Consider the following 20,709-nt stretch of genomic DNA (forward strand, 5'->3'; position numbering starts at 1 on the left):
AGGACTTTGCACCCGCAGTCTCTCTCTCTCTCTCCCCTCCCAGTCTCTCTCTCTCCTCCCTCCAGTCTCTCTCTCTCCCCCCCCCAGCCTCTCTCTCCCCCCAGCCTCTCTCCCCTCCCCAGTCTCTCTCTCTCCCCCCCCTCCTTCAGCCTCTCTCCCCCCGCTCAGCCTCTCTCCCACCCCCCCCGTCCCGTAGCCCCTCTCTCTCTCTCCCAAACCCCCCCCCACAGAATCTCTCTCTCTCCCCGCCAGCCTCTCTCTCACCCCCCTGCCCCAGTCTCTCTCTCCACCCCAACCTCTCTTTCGCCCCCCAGCCTCTCTCACCCCCCCCAGCCTCACTATCACCCCCCCGCCCCAGTCTCTCTCTCCCCCCAGCCTCTCTTTCCCCCCAGCCTCTCTTCCCCCCCCAGCCTCTCTCTCCCCCCCAGCCTCTCTCTCCCCCCCAGCCTCTCTCTCCCCCCCCAGCCTCTCTCTCCCCCCCAGCCTCTCTCTCCCCCCCCTGCCAGCCTCTCTCCCCCCCCAGCCTCTCTCTCTCCCCCCATCCCCCAGCCTCTCTCCCCCCACCACCCCCAGCCTCTCCCCCCTCCCCAGCCTCTCTCTCCCCCCCGCCCAGTCTCTACCCCCCAGCCTCTCTCCCCCCTCTCCCTCACCAGCCTCTCTCCTCCCCCCCAGCCTCTCTCCTCCCCCCCCAAGCCTCTCTCGCTCCCAGCCTCTCTTCCTCCACCCCCCAGCCTCTCTTCCCGACCCCCGCAGCCACACTGCCCCCCCCAGTCTCCCCCCTCCCCTCAGCCTCTCTCTACCCCCCCAGCCTCTCTTCCCCCCCCCAGCCTCTCTCTCCCCCCCAGCCTCTCTCTCCCCCCCAGCCTCTCTCTCCCCCCCCTGCCAGCCTCTCTCTCTCCCCCCATCCCCCAGCCTCTCTCCCCCCACCCTCTCCCCCCCCCAGCCTCTCTTCCCCCCCCCAGCCTCTCTCCCCCCCAGCCTCTCTCTCCCCCCCAGCCTCTCTCTCCCCCCCCCTGCCAGCCTCTCTCTCTCCCCCCATCCCCCAGCCTCTCTCCCCCCACCCTCTCCCCCCTCCCCAGCCTCTCTCTCCCCCCCGCCCAGTCTCTACCCCCCAGCCTCTCTCCCCCCTCTCCCTCACCAGCCTCTCTCCTCCCCCCCCCAGCCTCTCTCCTCCCCCCCAGCCTCTCTCCTCCCCCCCAAGCCTCTCTCGCCCCCAGCCTCTCTTCCACCACCCCCCAGCCTCTCTTCCCGACCCCCGCAGCCACACTGCCCCCCCAGTCTCCCCCCCCCTCCCCCCAGCCTCTCTCTACCCCCCCCCACCCCCCGCCCCCCGCTCACAACCCCATTGTTGCGGAGATTTTAAAATCGGACCTCAGGGTAACTGTCATGTATTTCACACTACTGTACATAACTGTATCTTACCATGCTATACATGACTGTAACTAGAGATGACCTGTAACCACTAGCTTACCTTACCACCAGGGGTGCAGGAGACACTGGATACCTGTCCCAGACAGGTATATAAGGACAGGTCTCAGGCAAGTGTGGCATTCGAGAGCTGTGTAATAAAGGTGTAGGTCCTGAGTGACTTTGACTTCAGCATGTGCCTCGTGTGAGTCTGTACTGCAGGGACAGGGCTTTACAGTAACTGTTACAGCTTTCTTTAAGTTTTAGTTTTTTTTTTAACTCTCCTAAAAGTTGAATTAGAATAACAACAAAGTGTGGCATCTCCTGCTCCAACTGGAAACCTTGAGTGTAATTCCGAGGCCACACCCGCGAATGTATTATTTCCTGAAGACATTTTATTGGTGAGCTGGAGTCAGAGCGACCACTGACCGGAGTTTGCAAAAACAGACGGAAGTACAGTAAGTTTCTCTTTCAGAGTTCAGTCATTCTCACAGGGATTAGTTTACTTTTAATTATAATCTCTCTCATTTGTAATGGATGTCTTTGTATATTTGTTCATTCCGAGCTGGAAGTTAGTTACCCTACAATGACTTTTTAGAACTATTGATGTAATATTGAGTAAGGTTGTGATTGCGGCCTATCGCCCTTTCCCACTGCCCAGCCTCTTGTGTATTTCACTCTCTTCCCGCCGCCTTGTTGCGATTTGGTGCCTTTATTTAACAGCTGATTGCTTCTCAATCTTTGCCGGATAGGCGGCACTTTTAGATCTCTGGATATCCGGAAAAAGTATTTTACTAAACTGTCATTATGAACTTTACACAGAGCAAAATGTATCTCAGAATGAGACAAAGTCAAATGGTCTTGTGTTTATTTTTAAAGGGGACAGAACAGAGGTGACATTCTTAAACTATAATCAATAACATTTCCTGTACATGACATTTAACATCTGTTTCAAACCATTCCATGGACCGTTATGATTTAGGTTTGTATTCTGAGGCATTTAGTTTTAATCCAGCATTTGTATTTTTTGGTCGGCTGGAAAGTTCCGTTTTTCTTTGGATCATTTCTGTATTTAAAATATGGCGCCTTTATTTTCTTGGCAGAGGGCAGCAAGGCGGGAAGTGGGGTTTTAGTTGAACAGCACAGTCTGTCTGTACGTGCTGAGCTCTGTAATTCAACTGAACAGCAATGTCTTTAACGCAGTTTCCCAACCCGAGTAGTTTTTCAATAACTGAAGCTGGAGCTATCTTTCTTAACTAATTTGGATTGTACCGGAGGCAAGTGGCCATTACAATCAGAGGCAGTCCATCCTTGTATAATATTGCCAGCAATGTGCCATTGGATTGTAGCACGCTTTGTTAATATTTAAATCCCAAATCACAGTCAAAAAGAGAATGATGATATACAAGACATATATGCTTTATTGTTAAAGTCATGTTATAGCTGTGACAGATGCCAGCAACATGAAAATTAAATACAGCTTTATTTAATTCTTCAATAATTATCTGCTTGCACTGTCAGAGGATGAGACGTTAAACCGAGGCCCCGTCTGCCCTCTCGGGTGGATGTAAAAGATCCCATGGCACTATTTCGAAGAGCAGGGGAGTTATCTCTGGTGTCCTGGCCAATATTTATCCCTCAATCAACATAACAAAAACAGATTATCTAGTCATTGTCACATTGCTGTTTGTGGGAGCTTGCTGTGCACAAATTGGCTGCCGCATTTCCTACATTCATCATCATCATAGGCAGTCCCTCAGAATCGAGGAAGACATGCTTCCACTCTAAAATTGAGTTCTCAGATGACTGAACAGTCCAATGCAGGAATTACAGTCTCTGCCACAGTTGAGACATACAGTGGTTGAAGGAAAGGGTGGGTGGTGAATCTGGTTTGCCGCACGCTCCTTCCGCTGTCTGCGTTTGGTTTCTGCATGCTCTCGGCGATGAGACTCGAGGTACTCAGCGCCCTCCCGGATGCTCTTCCTCCACTTAGGGTGGTCTTTGGCCAGGGACTCCCAGGTGTCGGTGGGGATGTTGCATTTTATCAGGGAGGCTTTGAGGGTGTCCTTGAAACTTTTCCTCTGCCCACCTGGGGCTCGCTTGCCGTGTAGGAATTCCGAGTAGAGCGCTTGCTTTGGGAGTCTCGTGTCGGACATGTGGAGCTGGTCGAGTGTGGTCAGTGCTTCGATGCTGGGGATGTTGGCCTGAGCAAGAACACCGACGTTGGTGCATCTATCCTCCCAGGGGATTTGCAGGATTTTGCGGAGGCAGCGCTGGTGGTACTTCTCCAGCGCTTTGAGATGTCTGCTGTATATGGCCCTCGTCTCTGAACCATCTCGGAGTTCATTACAACTGTGATTAAACTCCATAAAGTACTTAATTGGCTGTAAAGTGCTTTGAGATGTCCGGTGTATCATGTATTCAACTGTCATTGTAACCCATGTATAAACTGACCTAAGTTGTACACCGTGAGAACACTGATCACTAGGTGATGAACTTGTGGCAGACACCCCTAACCTGGACTTTCAGGTATAAAAGGGGAAGCTCCACCCATCTTCATCACTTCAGTGCTGGAATAAAGATTAGTGGTCACAGAGTGACCTTCTCTCAAGTATAGGCCTCGTGTGCATTTTTACTGTATAGTAAGGACATATCATTGGCGACGAGAAACTGGGATTTAAACCACGCGAGCATGGCCACTAGCAGCACAGACGAGAGGTACTGTGTTGGTGATGATTGGGACAATTTCATTGAGAGACTACAGCAAAGTTTCGTCACCAAGGAATGGCTGGGACAGGATTCGGCCGACAAACGCAGGGCTCATCTCCTGACGGTTTGTGGATCCAGGACGTACTCCCTAATGAAGGACCTTCTAGCGCCAGAGAAGCCGGCGGACAAGACTTTTTAAGAGCTCAGTAAGTTGATTGGGGAGCACTTTAAACCGGCGAGCACCATGCACATGGCGAGACACCAGTTTTACACGCACCGGCGGCGAGAAGGGTAAAGCGTTCCAGACTTCGTGGCAGATCTCCAACTGGAAATGGGGCGATGTCAATGCAATTTCTTCTGTGGAGCGAATATCATGCTCACAGGTCCTGGACAAATTTGACTCACTATTTCAACCCGGCATTGGCACTTTCATGGGGGCCAAGGTAGTGATTCACATAAACCCGGACGCCAGGCCAGTACACCACAAGGCCAGAGCGGTGCCGTACGTGATGCGGGAAAAGATAGAATGCGAATTGGATCGCCTGCTGAGGGAAGGCACCATCTCGCCAGTCGTATTCAGTGACTGGGCGAGCCCGATTGTGCCGGTGCTCAAGGCGGATGGGTCGGTCAGGATATGTGGTGATTACAAGGCCACCATCAGTCGGGTTTCACTCCAAGACCAGTACCCGCTACCGAGAGCGGAGGACCTCTTTGCGACGCTATGCGGTGGCAAACCTTTTTCAAAATTGGACCTGACCTCAGCTTACATGACCCAGGAGCTGGCGAGTGAGTCGAAGAAGCTGACCACCATCACGACACACAACGGGTTGTTTGAGTACAACAGATGTCTGTTCGGGATTCGCTCGGCCACCGCGATCTTTCAACGAAACATGGAAAGTCTCCTCAAGTCGATTCCAAGGAGGTTGGTTTTTCAAGACGACATCCTCATCACGGGTTGCGATACTAAAGAACACCTCTACAACCTGGAGGAGGTGCTACGCAAACTGGGTCTGCGACTGAAAAAGGCGAAGTGCGTCTTCCTAGCGCCAGAGTGGGAATTCCTGGGAATGAGGGTAGCAGCAGACAGGATCAGACCTACTGCGTCCAAAATGGAAGCGATCCAGAGAGCACCCAGATCCCGTAACACGACGGAGTTGCGTTTGTTCCTGGGGCTCCTGAACTATTTTGGTAACTTTCTTCCCAAATTGAGCACACTGTTAGAGCTGCTACACGTGCTCCTATGCAAAGGTCGTGAATGGGTCTGGGGGGACAGCCAGGAAAGGGCTTTTGATAGAGCACGCAATTTGTTGTGTTCCAACAATCTGTTAACGCTATATGACCCATGTAAGAAACCTATGGGGTCGGGTGTATGTTGCAGCATGTTAATGCCAAGGGTCAGTTACAGCCGGTAGCTTATGCCTCCAGAAGTTTGTCCCAGGCAGAAAGGGGCTACGGGATGGTAGAAAAGGAAGCACTTGCATGTGTATATGCAGTAAAAAAAAAATGCACCAGTACCTGTTTGGCAGGAAATTTGAGCTGGAGACAGATCACAAACCCCTTACGTCCCCTTTGGCCGACAACAAGGCCATAAATGCAAATGCATCGGCCCGCATACAGAGGTGGGCACTCACATTAGCCGCCTATGACTATACAATTCGGCACAGACCGGGCACTGAAAACTGCGCCGATACACTCAGCAGGCTCCCACTATCCACCATCGAGGGGGCAACCGAGCATGCTGCTGAGATGGTCATGACTGTTGAAGCTTTTGAAAGCGAAGGCTCACCCGTGACAGCCCGTCAGATCAAAGTCTGGACTAACAGAGACCCGCTACTGTCTTTAGTCAAGAAATGTGTCCTGAATATCGCACGTACGGGGCATGCCCTGAGAAATGTAAACCATTTCATAGGCGCATGGATGAACTCTCGATTCAGGCTGATTGCCTACTATGGGGGAACCGAGTAGTCATGCCCCAGATGGGCAGAGAGGCGTTCATCCGAAAACTCCACAAGGAGCACCCGGGCATTGTCATGATGAAGGCAATTGCCAGGTCACACGTTTGGTGGTCAGGGATAGATGCAGACCTGGAACTTTGTGTTCGCAGGTGCAACACGTGTTCCCAGCTGGGCAATGCGCCCAGGGAAGCCCCCCTTAGCCCCTTGTCCTGGCCCGCCAAGCCATGGTCACGCATCCATGTGGACTACGCAGGTCCCTTCATGTGAAAAATGTTTTTGGTTGTCGTAGACGCCTACTCCAAATGGATCGAGTGTGACATTCTCAATTCAAGCACATCCTCTGCCACGGTAGAAAGACTACGGGCAATGTTCGCCGCCCATAGTCTACCGGACATCTTGGTCAGCGACAATGGCCCGTGCTTTATAAGCACTGAGTTCCAGGACTTTGTGGCAGGAAATGGTATCAGCCATGTCAGAACAGCACCGTTCAAGCCGGCCTCAAACGGCCAGGCGGAACGAGCAGTGCAGATAATCAAACAGGGGATGCTCAGAATCCAAGGGGGTTCCCTACAAAGCCGCTTATCACGCCTCTTGTTGGCCAATAGATCCCGACCACACTCGCTCACAGGAGTTTCACCCGCAGAGCTGCTAATGAAAAGGATGCTCAAAACCAGGTTATCCCTCATACACCCCACCATGAAAGAAATTGTTGAGAGCAGGCGCTGGTCACAATATCACTACCATGACGGGAATGTGAGAGCGTGATGTATTGATGTCAATGACCCTGTCTTTGTCCTCAACTATGCTGCAGGGCCCAAATGGCTCGCAGGCACTGTGATTGCCAAAGAGGGGAATAGGATTCTGGTAGTTAAACTTACCAATGGACAAATCTGCCGCAAACACGTGGATCAAACAAAAAGGAGGTTCAGCAACCCCATAGAAGAAGCAGAGGAAGAACACGATGTAGAGTTCACTCCACCACAGGTGACCAAACACCGGAACCAAGTGGAGGAGAGCCCAGTCACTGTGGGCAGTCCGGACAGGCCTGAGGCACCGCAAACAGCAGACACTCAGGCCAGCGCCCAACAACCGGAGCCCCAACTCAGGCGCTCTACAAGGGAGCGTAAACCACCAGAGAGACTTAACCTGTGATCCCAATAAGACTTTTCGGGGGAGGTGATGTCACGTATTCAACTGTCATTGTAATCCATGTATAAACTGATCTAAGTTGTACACCGTGAGAACACTGATCACTGGGTGGTGAACTTGTGGGAGACACTCCTAACCTGGACTTTCAGGTATAAAAGGGGAAGCTCCACCCACCTTCATCACTTCAGTGCTGGAATAAAGGTTACTGGTCACAGAGTGACCTTCTGTCAAGTATGGGCCTCGTGTGCATTTGTACTGTATAGTAAGGACATATCACGGTGATTGTGAAAGGCGCTATATAAATCTAAGCCTTTCTTTTAAAAACCTGAAAAGAAATGTCAGATATAGAACCCAGATGTTGCGGGGTGCGGGAGAGGGGGGCGGCGTTGGGACGATACGCCATTGATTGAGATGCACTGGCTGCAACCGGATAGGTCGGAGTGCAACCCAGCAAAGGCAGTTCTGTGGAGCGGGACATAGAAACATAGAAATTTACAGCGCAGAAGGAGGCCATTTCGGCCCATCATGTCCGTGCCGGCCGACAAAGAGCCGCACGGCCCTTGGTCAGCTGCCCGAAAGGTTACATATAAACCTATGAACAATGAACTATGAACAATGACGGAAAGGCATCCATCAACCATTACCCTTTGCTTCCTACCTCCAAGCCAATTTTGGATCCAACTTGCCACTTTGCCCTGGATCCCATGGGCTTTAACCTTCATGACCAGTCTACCAAGTGGGACCTTATCAAAAGCTTTGCTAAAGTCCATATATACTACATCGTATGCATTACCCTCATCGACCCTCTTGGTTACTGCCTCAAAAAATTCAATCAGGTTAGTCAAACACAATCTTCCCTTAACAAATCCGTGCTGACTGTCCCTAATTAATCCTTGCCTTTCCAAATGCAGATTTATCCTATCTTTCAGGATTTTTTCCAATAATTTTTCCACCACTGAGGTTAGGCTGACAGGCCTGTAATTACTCGGTCTATCCCTTTTTCCCTTCTTAAACAAGAGTACCACATTAGCAGTCCTCCAATCCTCCAGCACAATGCCCAAATCCAAAGAGGACTGGAAAATGATGGTCAAGGACTCTGCTATTTCCTCTTTTACTTCGCTCAACAGCCTGGGATGCATTTCATCCGGGCCTGGGGACTTATCTACTTTCAAAGCTGCTAAACCCCTTAATACTTCCTCTCTCACTATATTTATTTCATCCAGAATATCACACTCCTCCTCGATAACAGTATCTGCATTACCCCTTTCCTTTGTGAAAACAGATGCATAGTATTCATTAAGAACCCTACCAACATCTTCCGCCTCCACACAAAGATTACCCTCATGGTCCCTAATAGGCCCTACTCTTTCTTTAGTTATCCTCTTACTCTTAATATAGTTAGAGAACATTTTAGGGCTTTCCTTAATTTTACTGGCCAAGAATTTCTCGTTCTCTCTCTTAGCATTCCTAATATCCTTTTTAATTTTGCCTCTTAACTTTCTATATTCCTCTAAAGATTCTAAAGTATTTATCCGTTGGTATATGACATAAGCGTTCCTTTTTTTTCTTAATCCTCCCCTGTAAGTTCCTCGACATCCAGGGGGCTCTAGAATTATTTTTCCCAGCCTTTTTCTTTTGGCCTGAGCCTTCCGATCTCCTCCTTGAATGCCTCCCACTATTCTGACACTGATTTACCCACAAGTAGCTGTTTCAGTCCACTATGGCCAAATCACTCCTTAGCAAAATTAGCTTTTCACCAATTCGGAACTTTTATTCCAGGCCTATCCTTGTCCTTATCCATAACCAACTTGAATCTGATTGAATTATGGTCACTGGCACCCAAGTGCTCTCCCACTAATACCCTTCAACCTGCCTAGCTTCATTCCCCAAAACTAAATCCAAGACCGTCCCCTCTCGTGTTGGGCTTGCTACATACTGACTAAAAACGTTCTCTTGAATGCATTTCAAGAATTCCACACCCTCTATACCCTTCACACTAAATTTGTCCCAATCAATATTTGGATAATTAAAATCCCCGACTATTACTACCCTATGGTTTTTGGACTTCACAGCAAATTGCCTACAAATTTGCTCCTCTATCTCCCTCCCACTATTTGGCCATCTATAATTTACACCCAGCAGTGTGATCACCCCTTTGTTATTTTTCAATTCGATCCATATGGCCTCATTTAATGATCCCTCTAACATATCATCCCTCCTCACTGCTGTAATAGTTTCTTTAATCAGTACCGCAACCCCCCCCCCCGCGCTTTTTACCCCTCCCCCCCTCTCTATCTTGTCTAAAAATCCTGCAGCCAGGAATATTGATCTGCCAAACTCTTTCAGTCATGTTTCTGTAATGGCTATAATGTCATACTCCCAAGTGTCTACCTGTGCTCTTAGCTCATCCACCTTATTCGCTATACTCGTTGCATTAAAGTATATACCATTCAGCACAGGAAGACCTTGCTTACTACATACTAAGCCCTGTTTCCTCTGTCTTACAGATTCGCTTTCTAGATTCTTGCGATCCAATTTCTGCTTTACTTCCTTTCCTTTTGAATTCGTTCTCAAGTTCCCATCCCCCTGCCAAGCTAGTTTAAACTCTCCCCAACAGCACGAGCAAAACTCCCTGCGAGGATATTGGACAAAGGAGAAGCAGTGGAGGAGGATGGCATGATCTGCCATGTCAAATGCTGTGGAAAGATTGTGGATGTCGAGGAGGGATAATGCACCATGGTCACAGTCACAGAGGTGCTAGCAGCCCTCGAGTATCTTGCTCAAGTGACTATTTTAAAAAGAAAGAGAAAACTTGCATTTATATGATCTCAGGATGTCCCAGAGTGCTTTGCAGCCAATGAAGTACTTTTGAAGTGTAGTCACTGTTGTAATGTAGGGAAATACAGCAGCCAAATTGTGCTCAGCAAAATCCCACAACCAGCAATGAAATAAATGACCAATTAACTATTTTAGGGATTTGTTTGAGGAATAAGTATTGGCCAGGACATCAGAGAGAACTCCCGTACTCTTCTTCAATTAGTGTCGTAAGATTTTTTACATCTGTCTGAAAGCGAAGACATGACTTTGATTTTTCATTTCATCTCGAATACAGCACCTCCGACAGTGCAGCATTCCCTCAGTATTGGACTGAAGTGCCGGCATAAATTATGTGCTCAAAAAATGGCTGCTGTTCTTCAAAATAATGGCAATGGATCTTTTACATCCACCTGAGAGGGCAGATGGGACCTCAGTTTAATGTCTCATTCAAAAGACAGCACCTCCAACAGTGCAGCACTCCCTCAGTATTGCACTAGAATGTCAGCCTAGGATTTGTGCTCCAGTCTCATGGAGTGGGGCTTGAACCCACAACCTTCATGACTTAGAGATGATGAGTGTTACCACTGAGCCACAGCTGAAACCTTACATTTTACATATGTGAGTTTGTGTAGCGAGTGTTGGTAGGCTGATCAATCATTGGGCCGTCGCAGCCAAGTCTTCAAGGCCCGCACACGCACCTCCAGCAGTAACCTGCAGAAGAATTTCTGTCTCTCTTCCCCCTTCCTAAACTTGAACGTCGTGAACTTCAGAGATATTCTGCAGTCCATCTTGAGATTACTTCATTCAGGACAGTGAGTCGGGTTTTAAGCTGTGTTGTAGCTAGTATTACATGAGGCCATCCGTCAGAGGGTTTACACTACAATGTAAGATTTGGATCTCATTAATTTCATGCATATTGTGTGGTGTGAGCACAATACATAATGACATGGGGTGTGCTCCTTGTCCACGAGGGATACTTGGGGCTTTTCTGCTTGTGAGTTCCCAGCTCAAACATTCTCTGCATTTATTTATTTTCCAGATGGATCCTGTGAACATTCAAGTGAGCGAGACTGAGTACTCCGACTGGGTGCTGGATGTTGGCACGGCAACCTTTGGGGAGAAGCAGAGAGAAAAAATGAAAGACAAAAAATTGAAAAAGGTGGAATGCAAAAATATACTTCAATCAGCATGTGCTCTATTAAACTCTGGGGGTGGGATCATCACTGTGCAATTGAGCAATATAGATTACGACTATGAAGTTCATGGAATTGGATCGGATATAGAAACTGCGCTTGGCGAGCTAGTAAATGGTTCAACAAACACATCGTTCTTTGAATTCAGGCAACAAAGGGGAACCATGTTGATTTTTGTGCAGTCTTGGTGCAGTGGAATTATTAATGGTAATAAAAAGTTGCCACAGCTTTGTACTGTATCGTGTAATGCCTACAAGCGATCATTCAGCAATTGTATTGAAATGACTCCCCTTGACGTGGAGAATCTATTGAGAAGAAGAACCAAGCCTGCTCCAAACAGTGACAGCACTGATGAAGATTCAGATTCCAGCATTGGACCATCAGTGAAAAAATCCCGTTTATCTCCTGAAAGTGAGAATATTGAGTCAGCTCCCAGCATATTGCATCAAACACAATTTCAGCATGGTGAAGAGTTAAGTTTCGGTGAATCTAAGCTTGTCGAATTTAAAGAATTTTCAACAGAAAAATTCTTAACCAGGATAAAAGAGGCACTGCCAAAGTACATCTCTGGGTTTGCAAACACAGAGGGTGGGATTTTATTCATTGGGGTCAATGACGAGTCGAGAAAAGTTGTTGGATGTGGGCAGTACATTAAAGATCCTAAGGTGTTTGAGGAATTGGTATCCAGCACTGTAAGAAAACTCAACACTGTTCACATTTGCTCCTCTCCAAAGAACATTAAATACAGGCTTAATGTTGCCAGAGTGAAGCAGGGATCACAACAGCACAGCTTTGTGTTAATTTTGTACGTGAAGCCATTCTGCTGTGTAGTGTTTGCCGATTACCCTGACTGCTGGAAGGTAGAAAATGACCAGGTTAAGAGAGTGGAACCTGGTGAATGGGCTGAAAAGATGTTGGCTACGGATCCTGGTAAGTACCCAAGCCTTGTAAAATCTGGTAAAGCTCACTGTGCATGTTGTAAACGGGGGTGGGAGTGATTTTACAGCAGAGCACTTTCTAGTTTTTCTAACCTAAATCAGTAACTAAAATAGGGAATTAATTTTGTTACCATATTCAGTGATTAAACACAGCAAATAGTTACAATTGGCAGTAGACGTCATTGCTGTCGGTTGCTGACAAGATGTCATTTTGAAAGGTATGATCTTTCTCTTTCCCGCAGTGACGGAAGAACTCAGTATGAAGTTTCAGAATGAATTGAGTGTGACTGCAGCACCACCAGGGTGTAAGACCGTGTTTTCAATTGGAGGTGCTGAACGTTTGGACAACTTGCAACAGCAGCTCTTTAAAGGTTTGAAGCCGTAGTGACAATTTCACTTCCCTTTAACAAGAGGTCCAAAAATGTATCATTACACTAATGCTTCCTCTCTGTTTCTTTGTCAGTCTGTTTTATACATTAATATATATATCCCCCTTTTCCTGATCATTTGAATATGCCTTTCTGCTTGTTTTTCAGTTCTGATGAAGGGTATGAATCTGTTCTCTCCACAGATGTGGATTATCCTGCTGAGTGTTTACAGACTTTTCTCTTTGTGATTTCATGTGTCCAAGTGAAAATCTATAACTATTACAGTTTTTGCCATCCTGTTGAGCAGGCCCTTAGCCTTTGCTGTGTCTGCTGCACTCCGTTGGATGTGAGGCTGAGATTTAATAGAGGCTAAGTCAATGTTGAGGACTCCTAGGGATTGTCAGTAACTGAAGGAAGACTAAGGTAAGAGGGGGTAGGTGTTCGATGAACATTCTCGATGTACCTGAAGAGTTGGAACAATGAACACATTGCTGCTCTGGAGCACATGGAGATCATGATGTAAATCTGTAAATTACTGATTAAAATTGGGCACCTAATTAAATGCAGATCACACAGGGTCAGAATTTACTGGAGCGAGGCACCTCACTGCGGCTCGGTTAGTTAGACTTTTTCCTGAACCCTTCAGCTCTAAATTCTTTTGCCCTGTAAGTTGCTGGAAGTGCGAGCTGTTAATGGTGTACCGAGGGCATCTGGGACCTTGGTGATCGTCAGAACCAACAGTATAACTCTTTAACCAATGAGATTTAAGGATTGAAAAACATACAGAAAAAGGCCAGAGAAGGAGGGTGCATTAGAGTGGGTGAATTCAATTTCAAATCAGGTTCAGAAAGAGAAATTAAGAGAGGGAAAGAAAGATAGTATTGAGAGATAAAAAAAAAAGAGATAGAAAGGAAAGGGAAGTTTTAAAAAAAATGAACATCAGAATTAGGAGCAGGATTCGGCCATTTGGCCCCTGGAGCCTATTCATGGCTGATCTGATCTTGGCCTCAACTCCACTTCCCTGCCCTCTCCCCGTTACCCTCGACTTTCTTCTCTTTGAAACACTTATAAATGGATCGACGAACATATCGTTTATACGTTCAATAAAAAAGAATGTGACACTTAAAAATAAACAACTAAATAAATCTGTCAATCTCCGCCTTAAATATATTCAATGACCCAGCCTCCACAGCTCTCTGGGACAGAGAATTCCACAGCTTCACAACCCTCTGAGAAGAAATTCCTCCTCATTTCCGTTTTAAATGGGAAAACCCTTATTCTGAGACTATGCCCCCTAGTTTTAGTTTCCCCATGAGTGGAAATATCCTCTCTGCATCCACCTTGTCAAGCCCCCTTATTATCTTATTCGTTTCGATAAGATCACCTCTCATTCTTCTGAATTCCAATGAGTAGAGGCCCAACCTACTCAACCTTTCCTCATAAGTCAACCCCTCATCTCCGAATCAACCGAGTGAACCTTCTCTGAACTGCCTCCAAAGCAAGTATATCCTTCCGTAAATATGGAAACCAAAACTGCACGCAGTATTCCAGGTGTGGCCTCACCAATACCCTGTATAACTGTAACAAGACTTCCCTGCTTTTATACTCCATCCTCTTTGCAATAAAGGCCAAGATTCATTGGCCTTCCTGATCACTTGCTGTACCTGCATAGTAACCTTTTGTGTTTCATGCACAAGTACCCCCAGGTCCTGCTGTACTGCAGCACTTTGCAATCTTTCTCCATTTAAATAATAACTTGCTCTTGGATTTCTTTCTGCCAAAGTGCATGACCTCGCACTTTCCAACATTATACTCTATTTACCAAATTTTTGCCCACTCACTTAGCCTGTCTATGTCCTTTTGCAGATTTTTTGTGTCCTCCTCACACATTGCTTTTCCTCCCATCTATGTATCATCAGCAAATTTGGCTACGTTACGCTCAGTCCCTTCTTCCAAGTCGTTAATATAGATTATAAATAGCTGGGGTCCCAGCACTGATCCCTGCGGTACCCCACTAGTTACTGGTTGCCAACCAGAGAATGAACCTTTTAACCCGACTCTCTGTTTTCTGTTAGTTAGCCAATCCTCTATCAATGCTAATATATTATCCCCAACCCCGTGAACTTTTATCTTGTGCAGTAACCTTTTATGCCATCATCATAGGCAGTCCCTCGGAATCGAGGAAGACTTGCTTCCACTCCTGAAGTGAGTTCTTTGGTGGCTGAACAGTCCAATACGAGAGCCACAGACTATCACAGGTGGGACAGATAGTTGTGGCACCTTGTCAAATGCCTTCTGGAAGTCCAAATACACCACATCCACTGGTTCCCCTTTATCCACCCTTGTATGCCTTTGTTTTCAATTTGATACCATCCTTTACTTCCTTAGTTAGCCTTTCTTTCTCTCTGGAATATATTTTTGCTGAGAGTTATGAAATATCTTGTTATATATTTGCCACTGGTTTTCTACCATCTTACCCTTTAATTTATTTTCCCAGTCCACTTTAGCCAACTCTGCCTTCATACCTTTGTAATTGCCTTTAAGTAAGTTCAGGACACTAATTTGAGACCAAGCTTTCTCACCCTCAAACTGAATTTGAAATTCTACCATGCTATGATCACTCTTCCCTAGAGGATCCTTTACTATGAGATCATTAATTAATTCCGTCTCATTACACAATACCAGATCTAAAATAGCCTGCTCCCTGCTTGGTTCGACAACGTATTGTTCCAAGAAACCATCCTGCATACACTCTATGAACTCTTCCTCAAGACTACCCCTACCTTTGCCAATTTGATTTGTCCAATCAATATGAAGATTAAAATCATCCATAATTATTGCAATACCTTACAAGCCTCCTCTATTCCTTGATTTGTACTCTGTCCTACAGTGTGGCTACTGTTAGGGGGCCTGTAGACCACTCCCACCAGTGACTTATTTTCCTTATTATTGCTTATCTCCAACCAAACTTAATCTACATCTTGATCTTCTGAGCCAATATAATTTCTCACTACTGCACTGATCTCATCCCTTATTAACAGAACTACCCCGTCTCCTTTTCCTTTCTGCCTATCCCTTTGAAATGGCAAATATCCCTGAATATTTAGTTCCCAGCCTTGGTCACCCTGCAACCAAGTCTCTGTAATGGCTATCAGATCTTACCCATTTATTTCTATTTGTGCCATCAACTAATCAATCTTGATATGGATGCTGCATGCATTCAGATAAAGCGCTTTTAATTTTGTTTTTTTATTACTTATCCCCACTCTGACCTCACTTTCTGATGACATTTTTAAAATCTCCAACAATGACCATCTGAAGGAATGGGCCTCCACACTTTAATTGTTCACTTTCTGGGCCAGAGAGGTTGATTGGAAATCATTAACAATGATCACATTGTTAAAAGGCTACTTACTCTATTAATTACTAGACTTAATTTTCTGCAGCGTGTGTAATGGGCAAATGCAGCAACTCCATGAACCTCACGGGGAGGTTGAGGGTGAGCTGCCGGTTTCACGAGGCTAACGGCGGAGTGGCACAAATCTTCAGCAAATTGTGGTGATTCGCAATTCTCGGGTTACCTCTTCCATACCACAAGTTGCTGTCCGATTTACACATTAATAAAGGTGTGCATTGTTCAATATCGTATTTCAATATCTCCATTATTGGCTTAATTATTCAGGATTATATATTTACTATGTTGTTTACTGTTTTACAGTGGAATCTACTTGCTCCAGTGGAATATGTATAACGCCAGAGAACGTGTATAAGGAACTGTTAAAAGATTATCCAGCTCTCGGGAATCTGCTGCCTAAAATGAAAGCGGCAGGAAGTCGGGGAATTCTGATTTTCTCCAGAAGCTGGGCTGTTGACATTGGCCTGCCAAAGAACCAGGATGTAATATGTGATGCTCTGCTAGTGGCCACAAAGACTGCACCACTATTGTACACCGTCGTCAGACAGGACAGTCAGGGAGTGGCCAAGTATTCAAAAGGCACAGCATTTTCCATCAAACAAAAACTGGTGAATCCAGGTGGCTATGCAGGAAAACTCTGTGTAATTCCCCAAATCCTTTGTTGCACAGACCGTGAGTCAGACGAAGATGGCAATGCATCTACGTTGGGATCTGGCAATGTGCAGGAGACTGTGAGCAAGTTACAAGTTCAGTACCCAGCTGTTTATAGTGTCTTAACAGACATTGACATCAAAGCATTGCTGAGGGCGCTCACTATTGTTCTCTTGAATTTCACTTCCTTCCTAAGTGACCAGCTTGGCTGCAAATTTCTTAATCTGCTAACACTGGAACAATTTCAGAATCTTCATTCAAAACACGAGATTGAGAAATGCAAAAAACTCTTTGTACATGGTCTTCCTGGAACTGGCAAAACAGTAATAGCCGGGCAACTCATTGAAAAGATTATCAACACCTTCCGTTGTGAAGGAGATGAGGTCCTTTATATTTGTGAAAATAGTCCATTGAAGAAATTTATGAGATAAAATTTACGTTACAACCTTTTTTTAAAAACAAGGCTAAATGCACGAGTGTATTTGTTAGTTTGAGTCATGGGTGATGCTGAAGGAGAATGAAAGGTTTGGAGCCTTTTCTTCCCGTTCCATCGTCCATTTTGCCTTTACTTCGATCTTCATTGACACTAATCCTAATATTGCCCCAATTTGTATGTGCCCACTTAATATTCCATTAATAGCATAAATCTCCCTCCAAAACATCCACTTAGATTTAAGAGTCCCCATTTTTCTAACCAAAATACAGCCACTCCCTCGTCACTGCAAACAGGTAGAAAAAAATAAAGAACTTGCCTTTATATAACGCCTTTTAAAACGTTCCAAACCATTTACAGCCAATGAAATACTTTTGGGATGTCGTCATTGTTGTAATAATGACCAGATGTTGTGTTTTAGGTGTGAGTGAGGACTAAGTATTGACCAGGACACCGGGGAAAATGCCTGCTCTCCTTCGAAATAGTGCAATGGGATCTTTTATGTCCACCTAAGAGAGCAGACTCAGTTTAACGTCTCATCCGAAAGATCCAACAGTGCAGCACTCTGTCAGCACTGCACTGGAATGTCAGCGTAGGTTTTGTGCTCAAGTCTCTGGAGTGGGACTTGAACCCACAACCTTCTAACTCAGGCAAGAGTGCTACCCACTGTGTCACAACTGAAAACCCGTCACAAAATGGGATTGAAACAACTGGACATGTGTCAGACTGTACAGCCAGATGTGTAAGGCTTATCACCAAGTATCACTTTTGAAATATTTTATCACAGATGAGCTGTTTTTGAGTGATATTTTGCATTAACCTGGCATTTTAATTTTAGGGAAAAAAGTAATTGCATCTGCGCTACAAGGAAGACCTTCATGGAGAAAGATTTCCCAAAGGTGAAACACATCATTGTTGATGAGGCTCAAAACTTCCGCCTAGAGTCTGGTAACTGGTTCGATAAAGCTGAGAGAATCAGAAAAGCGAAACAAACACATCCTGATGGACCAGGAGTCTTCTGGATTTTCATCGATTACTTCCAAGCTTCCCATCTATATGAAAGTGGATTGCCCAGGATTCAAGATCAGGATCCCAGAGAGGAATTGACAAAAGGAGTCCGGAATGCATCGAAAATACATGAAGTTGTCCACTTGCACATGGCTCAGATTATTAATTTAGAAAATATCACAAAGCAACGTGAGTTTCTTACAAAACTATCTAAAGATGCTATTTGTGGACATTCTATTCCAGGAACAGTTGACGAGCCAGAAAAAATGACACGACAAGAGATTACCCAGTATATTGAAGCCAAAATAAATAATTATCTTGAGGAAGGCTATGCACCAAAACAGATAGCTATTCTGTGCAACACAGAGGCAGCATGCAGTGATTACAACGATCTGCTGCAGCGTGAGGTCAGAACACTAAAACCAGGTGTAGGTTTAGCAAAAGCAGATGAAATGGTTGAGGATTGTATTATCCTGGACAGTATACGCAGATTTTCAGGCCTAGAAAGGACCATTGTATTTGGCATCCACCCTGTACCTCACCACATGCAGCCTAAACTAACTCCTAATCTGTTAGTCTGCCTGGCGTCACGAGCTATGACACACCTTCATGTGTTATACGAAGAGTCTGAACGGAGTTAGACTCAGCCTAGATTTTCCTCTCCTCACATAGATTAGATATGAATGCTATTGGATGGACTCAAATGGCAGTGTGATGTTTACACCCAAACTTTCATTAGCTAACCTCATGTACGTAGCTTCAAATTCACATTTGGATGAGTCACTGGAGACACATGAGCAGAAAATTGTGAGTAATTCAATTTAAAGGGGTGGGAATAATGAAAGGGGTGCCACAAAAGAGGACTTTAAAACTTTTATTACGTTTACTTTTAATAAATGTCATCATTAAGTCGTTTTTGAGCTTGCTTCTCACAGAGAAAGGAACAAAGCCAGTTGATGGAATCAGCCCAAAGAGCTGAGTCTGTGTTTTAGTTGTGGAGCATAAGCAATGTAATAATAGCAATTATTAGAGCATCCAAAGAGAAATCATCTCAACAGGAAGCAACATATAATGTTTAAACACACACGTTGATTTGTCTTTACATTAAGTGTCCTCCATGTCATACACAATGCTGGGAGCCATCCCACTGAATGAACTGTAAAAGCTAACTTTCCAAGCAAGTACTATCATATAAAATTATATCTTTTATTATGCTCCGATACTGTAATTGTGAACTGATGATTATGTTGATGTGTATTATCTTTGCCTGTGCAAATGCAGTTAAATAAACTAACGAGGACTTGTAATAAACCTCGAGTTGTGTCCTGTTCACTCCTCGATCCTCCTGAGGTGAACTAGGAGTGAAATACTATTCTCACCGGTGGTCAGGTTACCGCCGGGCTCTGGGTGCTTACATTAATTCAGTCTCTTTGTGAGAAATTAGGAATCATAGGACACCCTCAGACATAAACCTAAATCCCACTCAATTTGAATAATTTCAAATTTACCCTCTGGTTCCCCTGCAGATCCCTGAATCCTGGGATCGGTCATTTGATCAATCTCTTTCTCCCCAATACTCATAGTTCCAGTCACAGCCATGTGTCGACCAGCAGGGCTTCTGTTGTGATCTGCCTGGCTCGAGGTGCTTTGCAAACTAGCCCAGCCTGAGACACAGGAATATAGTATAACATTAGACAGTCCCTCGTATCGAGGATGACCTGTTTCCACACCAAAAAGGGATGAGGGCACAGGTGTTTCAATGAGGGACCTGACATTTTAGGTCCTGAACTACATATTGAAGGGTGGAACAAGCCTGTGCGTGGATTCTTTTAACATGGGGTGGCTATTGCACAACAGCCACCACACGGGCTTGACAGTTCGGTCTTGGTCCAGTGGCAAGGATTAACCAAGACGACTGGAGACCTGCTCTGCTGCACGGACCTAGTGCACACACATATCGCAGCATGGGCTGGCCTGTGCTGCCCCTGGACGGGAATATATCACACTTGAATCAAACACCTTCCACAAAAGGTACAGAATCCCAGGAGATTGTGAACAGTTCTTGATTGTACAACTCCTCTGGTTCTTAGTCCATGTTCCTGATCTCAATTATACAATTAGACAAAGAAACTGATCGTCAGCACGGAGCTCCCCATGGAGAACATTAGTTGACAGAGAAAAGAGATGATTAAAATGACTTTTAACAAAAAGCAGAACCAAGCAAGTTTTTTTTTGATGAATTCGGGCTTTAGATATTAATGACCTGGACTTGGGTATACAGGGCATAATTTCAAAGTTTGCAGATGATTCGAAATTTGGAAATGTAGTAAACAATGGGGTCGATAACTCACTTCAGGAGGACAGAGACAGACTGATGAAATAGGCAGACAAATGACAGATGATATTTAATGCTGAGAAGTGTGAAATGATACGTTTTGGTAGGAAGAATGAGGAGAGGCGATATAAGCTACATGGGGTGAAGGAACAGAGAGACCTGGGGGTGTATGTACACACATCTTTAAAGGTGGCAGGACAAAGTGAGAAGGCTGTTATAAAAAAAAACATGGGATTCTTGGCTTTATTAATAGAGGCAGAGAATACAAAATCAAGGAAGTTATGCTAGATATTTATAAAATACAGGTTAAGTCTCAGCTGGAGTATTGTGT

The 20,709-nt window shown here is 45.5% G+C and overlaps 1 protein-coding gene and 1 long non-coding RNA gene across 2 annotated transcripts in view; one reads left to right on the forward strand and one right to left on the reverse strand.

Moving 5' to 3' along the window:
• Positions 1–1,787, reverse strand: part of LOC139226529 (uncharacterized) — an 80,821-nt gene extending 79,034 nt beyond the window's left edge. Inside the window, exon 1 of the long non-coding RNA XR_011587278.1 lies at positions 1,472–1,787. This is a non-coding gene — a long non-coding RNA (uncharacterized lncRNA). The remainder of the gene's footprint in view (positions 1–1,471) is intronic.
• LOC139226528 (schlafen family member 13-like) lies at positions 1,468–19,335 on the forward strand. The gene is made up of 5 exons (XM_070857361.1): positions 1,468–1,865; positions 11,077–12,160; positions 12,411–12,539; positions 16,255–17,027; positions 17,872–19,335. The coding sequence occupies exons 2-5, from the start codon at positions 11,077–11,079 to the stop codon at positions 18,682–18,684; spliced, it is 2,799 nt and encodes a 932-aa protein (XP_070713462.1). The 5' UTR covers positions 1,468–1,865; the 3' UTR covers positions 18,685–19,335.
• The last annotated feature ends 1,374 nt before the right edge of the window (positions 19,336–20,709 follow it).

The sequence above is a fragment of the Pristiophorus japonicus genome, chromosome 16, assembly GCF_044704955.1.
Source record: "Pristiophorus japonicus isolate sPriJap1 chromosome 16, sPriJap1.hap1, whole genome shotgun sequence".
Taxonomy (NCBI): Eukaryota; Metazoa; Chordata; class Chondrichthyes; family Pristiophoridae; genus Pristiophorus; species Pristiophorus japonicus.

What these genes read in the sequence shown, in the direction of transcription:
- LOC139226528 (XM_070857361.1), top strand. Translation starts at nt 11,077, where the DNA reads ATGGATCCTGTGAACATTCAAGTGAGCGAGACTGAGTACTCCGACTGG. An exon ending in GATGTTGGCTACGGATCCTG is followed by an intron (nt 12,161 to 12,410) that starts GTAAGTACCCAA and finishes TCTTTCCCGCAG; the next exon opens with TGACGGAAGAACTCAGTATG. An exon ending in GTCCATTGAAGAAATTTATG is followed by an intron (nt 17,028 to 17,871) that starts AGATAAAATTTA and finishes CATTTTAATTTT; the next exon opens with AGGGAAAAAAGTAATTGCAT.